At 55.5% G+C, this 15,285-nt stretch overlaps 1 protein-coding gene across 1 annotated transcript; it reads right to left on the bottom strand.

Moving 5' to 3' along the window:
* Positions 1 to 2,107: 2,107 nt before the first annotated feature.
* LOC144278859 (lysozyme C-like) lies at positions 2,108 to 4,871 on the bottom strand. The gene is given in 6 exon segments (XM_077840213.1): positions 2,108 to 2,168; positions 2,585 to 2,663; positions 3,286 to 3,310; positions 3,312 to 3,451; positions 3,939 to 4,090; positions 4,804 to 4,871. Coding segments are annotated over 6 exon segments (525 nt in total).
* Positions 4,872 to 15,285: the final 10,414 nt, after the last annotated feature.

The raw sequence follows: 15,285 nt of genomic DNA, 5'->3' as shown, positions 1-15,285 counted from the left end.
CGCTGGGAGAAGCGCACAGGGGGGCAGAGGATGCTGAAGGCTCCGAGGTCAGACCCAGGAAGGTGGAAGCCGTGTGAGCTGTGTGTCCTGAAGACAGTCTACTCCCAGAAAGGAGATTTCCCCAGAGTCCTGCCTGGCTTCGTGGGGAGCATCGCCCGGGGACTCCATGACACCGGGTTCTCGCAAATCCAATGCTGAGCGTGGCAACGAAGAGCCGAGATTTAAGTGATGCTGAGCCAGAGGAAAAGGCATCAAACCGCACTTTTCTAGTGACGGACACGGCATTGTCGCACGGGGCTATTTTGCCGAGTGTTTACGGCAGAGTTGTTGGAGCTGTGTCCATCCCACCCTGTCTATCTTTGCCGATTGTTGTACGCGGTGTTGTTGGAATCGCTTCGGTCCCACCGTGTCTATCTTTGCCGATTGTTGTACGCGGTGTTGTTGGAATCACGTCAGTCCCACCGTGTCTGTCTTTGCCAATTGTGCATGGCATTGTTGGAGCCATGTCAGTCCCACCTTGCCTGTCTTTGCCGATTGTTGTACGTGGTGTTGTTGGAATCACGTCGGTCCCACCGTGTCTATCTTTGCCGATTGTTGTACGCGGTGTTGTTGGAATCACGTCGGTCCCACCGTGTCTATCTTTGCCGATTGTTGTACGCGGTGTTGTTGGAATCACGTCGGTCCCACCGTGTCTATCTTTGCCGATTGTACATGGCATTGTTGGAGCCGTGTCAGTCCAACCTTGCCTGTCTTTGCCAGTTGTTGTACGCGGTGTTGTTGGAGCTGCGTCCTTCCCACCTTGTCTCTATCTTTGCCCAAGCAGTGTTCGGCCTTACGTCCAGTTCCTGGCATCTCCAGCCCTCCAGGCCGAGGGACTGGACAGGCCCAGAGGGTGCCGGCCCCTACATCCATCAAGGAGGGGACACCTACAGGGTCATTTTACGCCTTGTGTATCCCCCAAAGTCCATTATCTTTGCCTCAAGAGTCGGGAAGGATTCCTTGGGGGCTGGACATTGTCCCCCCCACCTGCTCCCCATTTAGCTCAAGGGCTGTAAACGTACGTTTCTTTCTCTCCACCGGGCATCCCGCCAGTCGGCCGGGTAAATCCACACTCCGGTGTCTAGGGCAGGCTGGGTTTCTGCTCGGCCTCCCCAACCCAGTGTGAGACCCTGTTTCCAGCCCACATCTAGGACTCGCTGAACCCAACCCGGACATGCAGCGCCAGGTTACATACGAGACCTTACAAGACAACTCCCAGGAGAGCGGAAAAAGGCCGGGGCACGGCCCAGACCCTGCGAATCTTTGGCAGGGCCTGAGCAGGGGGTGCTCCCCTCTAGGGGTGTGAAAGGTTCCCGGGCACTTTCTCAAAATGTGCCCTTTAGCCCTCGTTTCGGGGCCAGTTCCCCCAGCCCCACGGAGCACAGGCCGGAGCCATGAAACTGTGGCCATCCCCGGCTGGTACAGTCCGGGCAGCTCTAGTTATTATCAGCCTCCTCTGTTAGCTGATCTGCAGTGTGACGGGCAGGGAATAGAGACCCCGCTCCCGGCCAAGAAGTGCAGAGAGAACCCAGGAGTCCTGGCTTCCAGCCCTGACACAATGATTCAAATGCCCCTTCCCCCAGACATGGTGCCCCTGTCAACCGCTTGGTGCAGGGGTTCAGTGTTTATTGGGGATGGGGGAGGGGTCGCAGCCCCCCACACCTGGGTGCTTTGGGGGGTGCAGCCCCTGTGAGGCCAAGACAGGGCTGGAGTCAACCAGGCCTCTAGGGCAGCTTCTGCAGTGGGGCCTGAGACCACCTCCAGGCCTTTGCTGTTCAGCCCCCTTGAGCCAATGTCCGTCCATCCCCACGCAGGCCTCGCTGGCTGTGGTCTGCCGGCCCCCCTGCCATGTCCCACCCCTTTGCCAGCTCCCTGGCCCCCTGCCCTGCCCCTCTGGCCCCTGAGCCCGCAATCTGCCATTAATCCCTGTACTTAGCTATCCCTCCATCCTCATATGCACCCCAATATCTATCCAACCCCACACACCCCTTTATCCCCATCTGCACCCCGCTGTCTATCCCTCCATCCCATGCTCCCCCGCAGCTGTCGGTGCGGCTGGCTCTGGGCTCTAGCATCCCCTGACGTATGGCTTCAAATCCTTTCCCCTGCAGCATTTCTTCCACGCGACCCTGCCCGAGAAGAGCAGAGAGCGAGTCAGGGGGAGAAGGGGCCAGTGGGCCGGTGCCCTTGCCCTGCCCGTGGCCAGCTGGGCATGAGACTCTGTGGTCTGGTACCTGTGTCGGGGGGCCTGGGAGGGGAGTGGGGTCTGCTGGTTAGAGCAGGGGGGCTGGGAGCCAGGACTCCTGGGTTCTCTCCCTGGCTCTGGGAGGGGAGCGGGGTCTAGTGGTTAGAACGGGGGGCTGGGAGCCAGGACTCCTGGGTTCTCTCCCTGGCTCTGGGAGGGGAGCGGGGTCTAGTGGTTAGAGCAGGGGGGACTGGGAGCCAGGACTCCTGGTGTCTACGCCTGGCTCTCCCCACTTGCTGCTTCCCTCCTGGGACCCACCCAGGCCATTCCCCATCCCGCCCCAGCACCAGCGAGTCTCACCAGGGCATGAGGCCGCGCGCTTTCCTTGCGTTGAGCTTAGCACATCTGATGTCGTCTGCGATGTTGTTATCCAAGAGCTCTGTGGGGCAGAGAGAGGAGCGGGGTGAGCCGCAGGACCAGAGGAGGGTGTGGGGACCCAGGGAGGGAGAGAGAGAGATGTGTGGGGGCGAGTGGATGGCTGGAGGAACAGGACGGGTGTACGAATGGGTTTGATGATGGGTGGAGGTTGGATATTAGGAAACACTATTTCACGAGGAGGGTGGTGAAGCCCTGGAATGGGCTCCCTAGGGAGGCGGTGGAATCTCCATCCTTAGAGGTTTTTAAGGCCCGGCTTGACAAAGCCCTGGCTGGGAGGATTTAGTTGGGGTTGGTCCTGCTTTCAGCAGGGGGTTGGACTAGGTGACCTCCTGAGGTCCCTTCCAACTCTATTCTTCTATGAGGAGCGGTAGAAGTAGATGGACGTGAGCGGATGGATGGATGGACGATAGATGGATGGCCAGATGGAGGGAGAGGTGGATGGACAGAGGTGTGTGATGGGTGGACGGATGGACGGAGGTGTGGACGGATGGGTGGAGCGGCCTGAGGGACGGACAGGTGGAGGGACAGACAGGTGGACGTCTGGATGGATGGAGGGTGAGGGGTAGAGGGGGTGGCATGGCCGTGTCGGGTGGGTCCCTGCCCCCCTTCCCTGCCCCTCTTACTGCTGCAGGGCACGTGGCACCCACCCGTTGCTGGCCCCCAGCGTTCGCCCGTCGTAGCCACAGTACTTGCTGTTGATCTGGAAGATCCCATCGTCTGAGCTGCCGTTCTTGTTGCACTTGATGGCCTTGGTGTTGTAACAACTCTTGTGCCTTGCCAGGCAGACCCCTGCGTGTGGGGAGAGGTAGGATGGGGGGGGGCCCTTCCTGGCTGGCTTCCTGGAGGCTAGATCCACAACCCGCTGCTCTGCGGCTGCCTAACCCTGGAGGTGCCTAAGTGCCCTGGACCCCCTGCCCTTCAATCCGCCTCCCCAGTTCTAGATTGGGCCGGGCGCGCGGTCGCTGGGGGCAGCCTTGTGCTTAGCGGCTGGCACACAGGAAATCTAGGGTCCTTCCCCCCTCCCATGCCTGCTGCGGAGAAGGGATTTCGAATGCGTGGGGGGGGAAGAAAGCCCTGGCCACGAAGCCACACGGGGTGGCCTCCATCTCCTGTATAGCAGACGGGGCCCCGGGGCAGGGGGACTGCACCCTGGGTCCTCCCAAACAGCTGGCTGGAAGCGAGAGTCGGGCCTTTAATTCTTTGCAAGGAGTTGGGCGGAGGAGCCCTTCGGGGAGCCGGCCCCGGCAGTGGTGGGTGGATGGGGGCAGCTACTCACAATCAGCCCCCGATCTCCTGCCGAAGCCTTCCAGCCCATACTGCCGGAGGATCCGCACCAGCTGGCACCGGGGAATGACGAGGCCCCGGCAGCCGGGGGGGCACCGCGGCCAGCAGGACCAGGAGAAGCGGGAGCCCGAGGAGCAGCAGCAGCTTCATGGTGGCTGAGGCTGCGTCCGGCTGGGGGTCAGAGCAGCTGCTGCGGGGTCCCCCCCTTTCATCCCGGCTCTGGGGCAGGGAGCCCAGGCCCCCCCAAACACATCCTTCTGGGAACAGCGCCGGGGCAGCTGCCAGACGTGTCTGTTCCCAGCAGCCGCCTCCCGCACAGTAATTCAGGTTGCGTCAGGGACTCCTGGTTAAAGGCCGCCTGTTTGGAAGGCCTCCGAAATCCACCCGCTTCGGCGGAGCCCTTTGAAATGTGGGGGCCCTCAGCAGGGTGTGGAGGCGGGTTAGTGACCCTGAATTGGGAGCGTTTGAGCCTCGGGTGCCGGAGATATCGCCTGCCCCAGAAGAGCCATTTTTCAAAAGGTTTCTAAGCACGTGTTTTGCCCAGAGCGAGAGAAAGTGAATGACTGACATGCTGCAGATCAAAATGACCTCGGTGTGCTGAGTTTTAGCCAATGGAGTGAGTGGCGCCCACAAAATCTTTGGGGGAGCCCAAACCGAGAACAGGATGTAAGAAAACGGCCCGTGGTTTTTTAACACGGTGGCTGCACCTATGCCGGAAAAGGGCGAGCGGGTTTCCACGCACGCTCAAAGCTGAATGGTTACTCGGCTTCCTTGAAATTTGGTGTGGCTCAAGGGGACGCGGGACAGCACTGGCGAACCAAATTTGGGGTCATTAGACCCAGGGGTTCCTGAGTTACAGCCTCCTCTCCACCCCGAAACCGGTTGCCATCTGCTGCCGGGTGCTGTTAAACTGAGAGGGCGTCATGCCTGGGTGCATCGCAGCCCCCACTGAGATGGAGAGCCGGGAGCTCGCCCGGCAGTTAACTTAAGGATAAATTAAGTGCAAGGCTCCACCCAAGATAAAGGCATTTTGGACTGAGGACTTGTCTACACTTAAAATGTAGGTGGATACAACTACCTGGGTGAGCGGTATGAAAAAATCCACTGCCCCCCTAACGACGTAGTGTAGCCGCGGCTAGGCTGACGGCCGGCTGCTTCCACTGACTAAGCGGCCGCCACTTGGGGAGGTGATTTCACCTTCCACCAGCATCTGCATGGCTGCAATTGGTGAATTTGGAGGTGTCGAGGTTCCCTCCCCACTCTGAACTCTAGGGTACCACATGAGAGATCCCCTAAGTTTATTCTTACCAGCTTAGGTTAAAACTTTCCCAAGGCGCAAATTCCGCCTTGTCCTTGAACAGTACGCTGCTATCACAAGTGATTTTGACAAAGAACAGGGAAAGGACCACTCGGAGTCCTAGTCCCCCTAAATATTCCCCCAAGCCCTACACCCCCTTTCCTGGGGAAGGCTTGATAATAATATCCTTACCAATGGGTACAGGTGAACACAGACCCAAACCCTTGGATCTTAAGAACAATGAAAAATCAATCAGGTTCTTACAAGAAGAATTTTATTTAAAGTAAAGGTAAAAGAATCACCTCTGTAAAATCAGGATGGTAGATACCTTACAGGGTAATCAGATTCAAAACATAGAGAATCCCTCTAGGCAAAACCTTCAGTTACAAAAAGACACAAAAGCAGGACTACACATTCCCTCCAGCACAGTGAATTTCACAAGCCAAAAACAAAAGAAAACCTAATGCATGTTCTAGCTAGATTACTTACTAACTCTATAGGAGTTGAATTGCTTGTTTCCTTGATCGGTCCCCGGGCAGAGGTATCACACAGACAGACAAAGCCTTTCCCCCTCCCCCCGCCAGATTTGAAAGTATCTTGTCTCCCCATTGGTCATTTCTTGGTCAGGTACCAGCCAGGTCACCCGAGCTTCTTAACCCTTTACAGGAAAGAGGATTTTATACTGTATCAGAGCTTCTTAACCCCTTCCCTTTATATTTCTGACAGGAGCGTTCGCGGCTGACCAGCAAATGCATCCTGGATGACACAGAAACATCACAAGTTCTGACCGGCTGCCATGTGGCAGAGACAGGTCCGGCCCCATGGAAAGACCCCTTCTCTCAGACATCTCTTGACATTTCACAATGGGAACCAGCTGTGACCCCTCTGCTGGCCCCGCCGCAAACTTCACCTTCCGCCCGTCTGTCAAGGTGCCGCTTTTGGACACTCGAGAAAATGCGCTTTTGAAGCTTGTGACCTCGAGGCTCAACCCATGCTCCTTGCCTGCCACGCCGCTGGTCTCCCTGCAATCTGGCCCGTTGCCCGAGTCTGGGTCACGTAGAGTAGATGTAACCCACACACCTGCTGGGGGTGGTGTTCTGTCCCGTCTAGTGACACCGAGACCATTTAAAGAGAGAGGAAATGAGTCTGCTCTACAACATTCGCTAACAGCCAGTTGACTTTTAGCTCATGCAGTAGAGGCTCATGCACTAAGCCCCAGAGGTCCCCGGTTCGATCCCGCCTGCCGACGAGCGGGGTCTGTTGGCGTTACACAGACACCTGAAGGTTCTTGAACGCTACCGTCAATGGTGTTGCCGCAGGACCTGCCGAATCAAGCAGGGTGATCGACATACCAACCAAGCCAAAACCTCCATCCTTGACGCTCTGATCATCCCCCGCCAACACCGTTGGGCTGGGTGTGTTCTTCAAAGGCCAGAAGACTGACTCCTGAAGCCAGTCACGTTCTCCCAACTGAGCTGCGGCCAGCAGATGAAGGATGGACAAAAAGAACGCTTCAAAGACACCCTCAAAGCCAACCTGAGGAAGTGCAATATTGACCCAAACTCATGGGAGACCCGAGCCCTCAACCAATAAAAATGAAAAAGGACCTTGTGGGGAGGATCCCAGGATTTCAAGATCCAACAGAGACAATCATAAATGGGGAAAGGAGGAAAGAACCCAATGCCTCCTGACTTGACGATCCAGATCCGCCCCTTCCACTGGGAGACTTCTGCCCCCTTCATGACAAGATCCATGGATCCTGGCTCAGGCTTACTAGCCACCTGCAGATCCGCCAGCGATAACCCACTATTGTTTTATGGAAACACCGAGGGATCCCCGCCCATGGGGAACAGTTGTGGAGAGGGGGCCAGGTTGGAGGGAGAACGCAGCTGCATCAGGGCTGGCTCGGGATGCGAATTGCTGGATGGGACATGTGCAACGGTATCCTGTTGACCTGTGCGTTTTGTCATAGCTTTGTAGGGACGCCATGGCGTATAATGCTGATAAGTTTGATACTCTAATTAGCTTGGAATCTGCTGGAGGGCAAATGGGAAAATATAAATATTCAAAATATGGTCCTGAATTCAAGGGCAGGGTGTGTGAAGGAAGGGCAGAAGAGATCTGGGAACATGCCCTGGAATTTGGGTATGGCCGGTTTCCTGTAACGAGGTCAACTGGCTTGGGATCTTTGTTTTCCACAAATCATAGGTGCCGGTGACTATGCCGATAGCCAGAGCCTAAGAGCTCTCTTGCTGTTTGTATCCGTATGTTTAGTTATTTTAATGAGAAACCTAAGAAAAGCTGCTCTCTCTCTCTCTCTCCCTCTCCCTCTGTCTTGTGTGACCAACCAACGAGAATCAGCTGCCTGAAAGAAGCTGTAGTAGTAATAAATAGCATAAGGGTAAGGAATTATTTGCTCAAATGCCATAACGGATCAGGCTACACCACCAATTCCTATCAGCAGCGTTCGACAAGGCAGGAAAATCAATGGCAAAGCCCCGATGTTAGCACAGAGTCAGGGTTGATTGGGGGTGGGTCGTGCCCTTGCAGAACAGCTGAGTGGAGCATAATGCAAATCTCTGAAAGCTGGGAAATGCACAGTTAAGGCTGCCCCTGTCACCTTAACTCTACCCTCTTTCAGTACACCCTGTTAACACGCATACCTTAAGTCTGCCAGCCCCACAGAGGCTGAAAAGAACATGCTCCTCACCTCCTTTTACAACCTGTTTGCATTGCCTGGTTGTCAGCTGTTTGGGTTTTGTTCAATTCCCTGTTCTGCAAGGGGATGACATACCTCCGAGCAACCTCACCTCTGCGTTAGTGTAGACATGAGCGGGGTCAGGGGAGGGGGCTGGGAGCTGGCTCTGTATGACCTTGGGTAAGTCTTCCTCCTGCCCTGTTTCTCCTCCTGTCTCCCCTGCGAAATGGGGAATGATGAAATTTCATTTCCTTTTAAAGCTTTTTTAGCCCGAAACCCAAATCAGAACTGAGCTGAGGCTCCCTGGATTAGGGGATCTCCCCGGGGTGAGTGGGGATAGACCCCGGGGGGGTCAGTTCCGCAGGGAACCTCGAGACTAAATTGTTGCCCCTAGTTAAGGAGGGGGGTGTGTGTGGATGCCCACCTCACTGCCTTTGAGCAGGCTGGCGATTTGAACCAAGGGGACCCTGCGGAAAAGCCCCGGTGTCTAGCTCCCTTGCTGGGTCCCAAGGCCATAGACTCCGTCAGCCAGATGGTTGGGGGTGTGGACAGGCTCCCACTCCTGATCCCAACCTATATGTCTGTGTGGAGTTTCCTGGGGCCAGGCCCCTCGGACCCCCAGTGGGAGCGGAAGGTGATGGTCAATGGGGAGACATTCCTGGGGTGGTGAGATCCTGGGACAGAGAGAACTGGTGTCAGGCCCTGGGTGGTGCAGCCTCAGATGCCGAGGAGCTGGGTGAGCTGGGTGAGGGTCCCAGGGATGAAGCCCCTCGCCCTGCCTATGGCCCAGATCCCTGTGCAGACCCAGGAGGAGTGGGGCTGGCTGGTCGTTGGGGTGCCCCAGGACACCAGCTGCGAGACCCTGTTGTGGGGTGACTGTGTCTCTTTGGGACAGGATCCAGGCCCTGTTCCTGTAACTGCCAAGGGTTTGAATTTGAATCCAGGGAACCAATCGGCGGAGAGGGAAACGGTCAGTGAAAATGCAGATGACCTGGCTGGCAGCAGGGAGGAGCTGCTAGGCTCAAGCTACCTGCCTGCCTGTAACCAGCCCCTGGGGCTGGGTGGGACAGAGAGATGCTCCCTGCCCCCTTGCACACAAGAGTGGGGACTCTCGCTGGCTCTGATGCAGTGAGGAAAGCAGTGGCCTACCCCCACTGGGACAGCAAGGGCAGCGCTGAGCACAGTGGGAGCTGAGACCCCAGCTGAGTGGGGAGAGACACAGGCAGGGCAGGGGATCTGTGGGGAGTGGCAAGGTGCTTGGTAAGGAAAGTTTGGATGAGCCTAGGCAGCCTTGTGATCTGATGGCTGTGTCCAGTCAGCAGGGTGGGAAGGCGAGGAGAGTGGAAGATGAGAGTCCCTGGACCTTACCTGTTAGCTGGGTGGAGAATTGGGACAGTGAAGGAAATGGGTCTCTGTCTGTCAGGGGTATTGTCTTGCCTATGGAGGGAGCTACCCCGATCTCCAAGCAGTTGTCTGTGACCAGCCCTGTGTGCTGGGACAAGGGAAATGAGATCCCAAGCTGGGTGTCTGGTAAAGGAGAAAGTGTGTCCGGCTCTTCTTGGTCTGTGGAGCAGACAGAAGGGGCCTTTCAGCCTGTGATGGTTGAGGATCGTACAGTTGTCTCAGAGTTGGTTCTGGATTCAGCTAAAGCCCAGGAAGGGAAGGGTCCTAAGTTTGTGTCTGCTCGGGAGAATGGCCCTGTAACTAGGGCGCATCCAGTTAGGGTCTATGTAAAATCCTAGAGACCAGACAATTCGGGTGCTTGTATTTTGCCTGTTGCTAGTATGTTGTTGGAAAGGGTGGAGCAACTCTGTCTGATCAGGGTGAGATCCTAGCCAGGGCACAAGGAGAGCATGAAGGTGTGTGATTGTGTTACCTACTGAGGGTGTGGAAACCTGTAGCAAGAAGGAAAAGATTCCTGAACTTGTGTGTGGCAAAGGGAAGGAGAATGCTTCTAGCCTTTTATCTAGGAAGTCTGTCAGTTTGCCTGAAAGGGGATTGTGTAGGAATCTGCCGGATGGGCCAGGGGTAATTCTGGATGTAAGGGAGACCCAGAAAGAGTCTGTTGTTGCTCAGGAAAGTGTTCCCCTAGAGCAAGCCCTAGGTAAAGAGGGTAAGAGCAGAATTTCTGGGAGGGGTGAATTGTTGCATAGAAAAGCCCTTGGGAAAGGAATCCTCATGGAGTCTTTGCAAGCAGTTTATTGCAACTGAAGGGTGTGAAAGTGATTTAAACAAGAAAGTTTCAGTTCCTAACAGCCAGAAATTTTCTGTTGTGAATGGATCCACTGACTTTCCTGTTGAAAGATCCAGTGTGGATAGCTTTGAGAAGGTCTCAGATGGAGTGAAAGCTGTTAAGAAAGGTATACCGTCCTATAACCAAGTGGCTGTGTTTGGCCAGCTTGTTGGGGAGACAAGGTTGTTGAGAAAGGGATGTCTCCATGCTAGTTCTGTAAGTGAACAGTATGTGGCCCAGGTCAAGATGGGGGCCCTTAACCAAGAGAGCCCGAATTGCAGCCCTCCAGACTGGAGCTCTGGGAGAAGACCCAATCCCAGTTTGACCCCCTGGGGTTTTGGGGTGGCCAAAGGGCATGGGCTGCAGAAACCTTCCCACATGCAGCCTGCTAGTGCTATCGACCACCCCCGACCTAAGGGAGGGCGTGAACCTGGAAGGGCCTGGTGTAACTCCTACCAAGGAATGGGAGAGATGCTGGGGCATCCATGGGAACACTGGTGGCTTCGAACTTCCCCAGGTCACCGGGTAAAGTGACCCCGCTCAGTTCGATCTCGAAGAGGGGAGAGATGTGACGAAGTGGGACTATTCTTAATGTTTCCTCCGAATATTGTGGGGGTGCCTCAGTTTCCCCTATACAGTTCTTAAGTATATAGGTGGTGGGGTAAGGGTGTATGGTCACTGCAGAGCCCTAGAGGGCAGGTGTGTGCAGGGGTCTGGACACAGAGAATGGCCGACACCCTGTTTCCTGGCCACTGATGGCCTGGGCCCTTCCCCCCCCTGCAAGGTGAAAGCTGAAGGGTTGGAGAACAAAGGAATCAGGTGCCCTCCTGGCCAGGGAAAGGGACAAAGCCCAGAGAAGGGGGGGGCTGGAGGGAGTTTCAGTTGGGGGCTGGCTGGTGACGAGGAGTGAAGGGCAGACGTGGCTGTCTGGCTCACTGCCCCCAAAATGGACCCAGCTGAGGGGTCCTGTTCTCTGCACCTGCAAGCTCGGTGTTAGACCATGTCCCTGTCGTCTAATAAACCTCTGTGTTACTGGCTGGCTGAGAGTCCCGTCTGACTGCGGAGTTGGGGGGCAGGACCCTCTGGCTGCCCCAGGACCCTGCCTGGGCGGACTCGCTGTGGGAAGCGCACGGAGGGGCAGAGGAGGCTGAATGCTCCGAGGTCGGACCCAGGAAGGTGGAAGCCGCGTGAGCTGTGTGTCCTGCAGACAGGCTGCTCACAGAAAGGCGACTGCCCCAGAGTCCTGACTGGCTTCATGGGGAGCCGTTCCAGAGCATCGCCCGGGGACTCCGTGACAGTTGGCCCCCACCCATGCCCTCCCGCCCCGCATCCCCGGTGCATGAGTTGGCAATGGGGACCCACGCAGTGCCATCCCCACACCGAGGTGGGGAGAGACTGGCACGGCTTCTGTGGCAGCCAGAAGTGAGCAGGCTGGTCTGTGGGTGCTGCCCTCTTCTGCGCTGGATAACCAGCCAGGGCTGCCCAGTCAGATGGGAAAACCATGATCTTGGAAGGTGGGAATGTCCACTGCCAGGGATATCCGCCTCTTCCTCCATCACCCCTCTGCCCCTTCCTCCATCACCCGTGTTGCACAGCCGCTGCTCATGCCAAGAGGAAAGGCGCTGATCCGGTAAAGGGCGGCACCCAGATGCCCCGCTTGTCTCAGCAGATGCCAGAGGACAGCAAAAAACCCACCACGGTCCCTGACTCGCTGACATGGGGCGAGCCAGAGCTGAGCACGGGAGCAGGCCCACCGGCTGGGCCTGTTTCTGAACCATCTCAAAGCTCCCAGCCCATCTCTGATGATTCAGAGCAGAGTGTGTGGGGGGAACCCAGCATGCATCTGGCTCATTGTGCATCTGAGAGTCGGAGTGCAGGACCTTCCTGACCTTGCAAGCCAAGCCCTGAAGCATGAGGCTGGATTGGAAAAGGACAGGAATGAACGGGGGAGGGTGGGGGCTTCCTAGATTCAAAGGTTCCCTAGGCCAGAGGGGACCCCATGCCTACCCCGCTCAGGCCAGATTGTAGCAAATCTCCCAGCATCAGCCTCAAAGCATGCCTTTTAGAGAGACTGCTCATTTCACCGCCGCCATGGCCGGTGGGGACCATGGTGGTCAGCCAATCTGACCTCCGCAGCCCAGAGCCTGGCTCCCAAATAATTCCCTGGGCAGATCTTTTAGGGAAACTTCCCAGGATGGCAGGAAAATAGCCCAGGTTGGAGAAGCCGCTTCCCCCTGTGGACAATTGTTTGGTGGTTAAATTCCTTGCGGCGGGGGGGGAGGGGGGTGTGTGTTAAAAATTTCCACTCTAAGTCCCGGGTTGAATGTGTCCCGTTGCAACTTCCTGTCCAGTCCGCCCAAGGAGACTGGGCGAGTGTCCCTCCCAGCCCCCAGCCACAAGTAGGAGCAACGCTGGGCTGGCGTGGGAATCGGCTGTAATATTTTGTATCAAGCTCGCGTGTGCCTCAGTTTCCCTCCCACGGGCTGCACTGCCACCTAGAGGGGTGGGAGAGGGCAGTCGACTCCATGCAGCAGCCCAGAAATGGAGGTGAGACTGGCCCAGTGCTGTCTCAGGGTCCGGGTCAATGACTCTTTCGCTCCCAATCTCTGTGCATGGTAATCCGGAGGGTGTTAGCAACGCTGAGCATTTCACAGAGCTCTGCACTCACGTCGGGTCAGGGAGGTGAATCTATCAACAGCTTCCCCTAGCTTGGGACAAACATCCTGTTAATTACCCCAAACTCCCACTGCAAGCCATCAGCCGCTCCTCCTCCACCTCTGGCTCCCGTCCCCAAGGGCCACGGCTGCTAACGATGCCCAGAGCGGCAGGGAACCATGACCGGTAATTAAGACGCTGGGGATGGATCAAAGCGGGGAGCAGAGGTGTAGCCCAGGGGAGGGCCATGCTGCCTTCCCCGTCTCTGTCTGCTCCCAGAGACCTTCGCCTAATGCTTTAGCTTCCCCCTGCGCTCTTAGTTCAACAGGCCTTGGCGAAAGTCCTTGGGACAAACCAAACTGACAAACTCACCGCACCAAGGCTGGCAGGATGTTGAGTCACCAAGAAGGAGGTAGGGGGGAACATATGAGATTGTGTCCAAGTGTGAATTTTGGTAATGGTTTTTGTAGGAGGCCCACGTGTGCCTCAGTTTCCCCCTTTTTGTGCATTGCTACCCAGTGTGTCTGTGGGAGGGACCGGGACTGAGTTTTCTCTCAGGACAGGCGAAGAGCCAGCGGGGTATGTTCGCATCACCATGAAGGGTCTGTTTACCCAGCAGGGTTAGCCCAGGGTGAGTAGAACTGGAGTGAGCTGATGCTGGATTTGTTAACCCAGGGCTTCAGCGTCTACACTCATGGGTAAGCCCAGAAATTGTGGAACCTGGGGGCCCCAATCTACAGCCACAGCGTCCACGTTGCATTATGCCGGCCTGCGTCCAACCACCCTTAATCCAGGTTTCCCAGCCCACTCCCAAAACCTGACCGTCTCCCAGAATCGATGGGCCAGAGGACAAAGGAAGTTGGGATCATGAGATGCTTTTGGTGGACTCCCCAGCAGGGTCGTGTCTACATGGCAATGCAATAAGGCTTGAACCCTGGCTCCCGGCTTGATTCATACACACACACCCCCTCCCCGTGGGGTCCTGGGACCCTGGGCCAATAGACAGCGGGGTCCCCTCAGTTCTCCAGCCTGTGATACTTTTCACACCGCTTTGCTGTGCGAGACACGGCTCCTGGTCTGCTCACATGCAGCCTCCAAAGTGTAAATCATGCCCGAGCTATACTGCCAGCCACCCAGGAATAACACTGTAGAGTGACACCAGCAAATTCCCAGCCCCCCCAGCACTTTACGTCGTTTACTGCCCAGAATCCCCTTAGACAACACGAGCTCATCAATAGCCCGTCATTTCATTAACAGAAAATGAGGCACAAGGAGCCCACCGGACACTTCCATCCAAACCCACAAAGGTCTAACGAAAACAAGAAAAGTTTCTTAACTCCAGACCGATAGAATTTAAACTGAGTAGAAGTAAGGAGGCATAAAAGTCAGAGTTGGTTACAAAGCCATAAAAGGTAAAAACACAAACTAGTCCCTAAATTAACAAGTGACATGACCTTAAAGTGAAAGGGTCTCTCTCTCTCTCTCACCACATGTTCTTTTGCTGGCTTAGCAGCTGGATCTTTCAGACAGGATCACGCCCCAATCCAACGTCTTTTAAGTCGATGCCATGAGTAGAGTTGAAGGGAGAGAGAATTTGTGGCCTCTGTTCCTCAATTTTATCCTTTTCCTCTTTGAGACTCATCCCCAGCTGGAGTTCAGCAGTCAGGAACTTCCAGATGTTCTTTTGCCAGGATGTAACTTTCCTGCTCACACATTTCTTTCTGCCAAAGAATGGCCACTTAACCAGGCGATGGCCCATTTGATTACATTGACACCTTGCCAAGGCATCAGTTTACATTTTGTCTCTGAGGAACTGGTTTGAGCCTGCATTTCTAAACTTGGATTACAGCTCAGAAATGTCATACAGCAGAATCGTATAACTTTACATGTAGTGTTGTTACACATATTTTATGAGGCCACTAATGTTCAGCAGATTATGAGTTTTCAAACGAGATCGCACAAGGCATACTTGGTACAAAATATATCATAGTCTTGAAAAAAGGATGAACATACTGAGGGCGATTTGTGTGTCAACTGAAAGAGGTTAGGTTTGCCCTTGACTTTGAGCCCTGGGCTTTCCCTGCAGTGCAGACATTCCCTAAGGAATTGGTTGAAATCGACCTGGACCAACAAGATGACTAGACCATGATTATGTCTAAGATTTCCAAAGGGGTATGCACCTCCATCTGAAATTTTGTAGGGGTCCACAAATGAAAAAAAGGTTAAAGAACCTCTGGGCTAGACTGCCAAAGCCCCCCCAGTCTGAGGACATGGGGATGGAGGGTGTGAGGTGGTGAAACTGCAGGGCCTGCCCTAAAGGAAGAGTAAGACCCCCCTCCTTTGCAGTCTGGAACATGGAAGGGCTTCCCCTGAGAGACTGTCCCAAAGCTGGTCCCGATCCTGGCAGGAAGCTCAGACCTTGTTAAGAGGCATAAGCACAGTAAGACGTATTACAG

Source organism: Eretmochelys imbricata, chromosome 23, assembly GCF_965152235.1.
Source record: "Eretmochelys imbricata isolate rEreImb1 chromosome 23, rEreImb1.hap1, whole genome shotgun sequence".
In the NCBI taxonomy this organism is placed as follows: Eukaryota; Metazoa; Chordata; order Testudines; family Cheloniidae; genus Eretmochelys; species Eretmochelys imbricata.
Note: the sequence above shows the minus strand (reverse complement) of the source record. Positions and strands in the feature narration are given on the sequence as shown.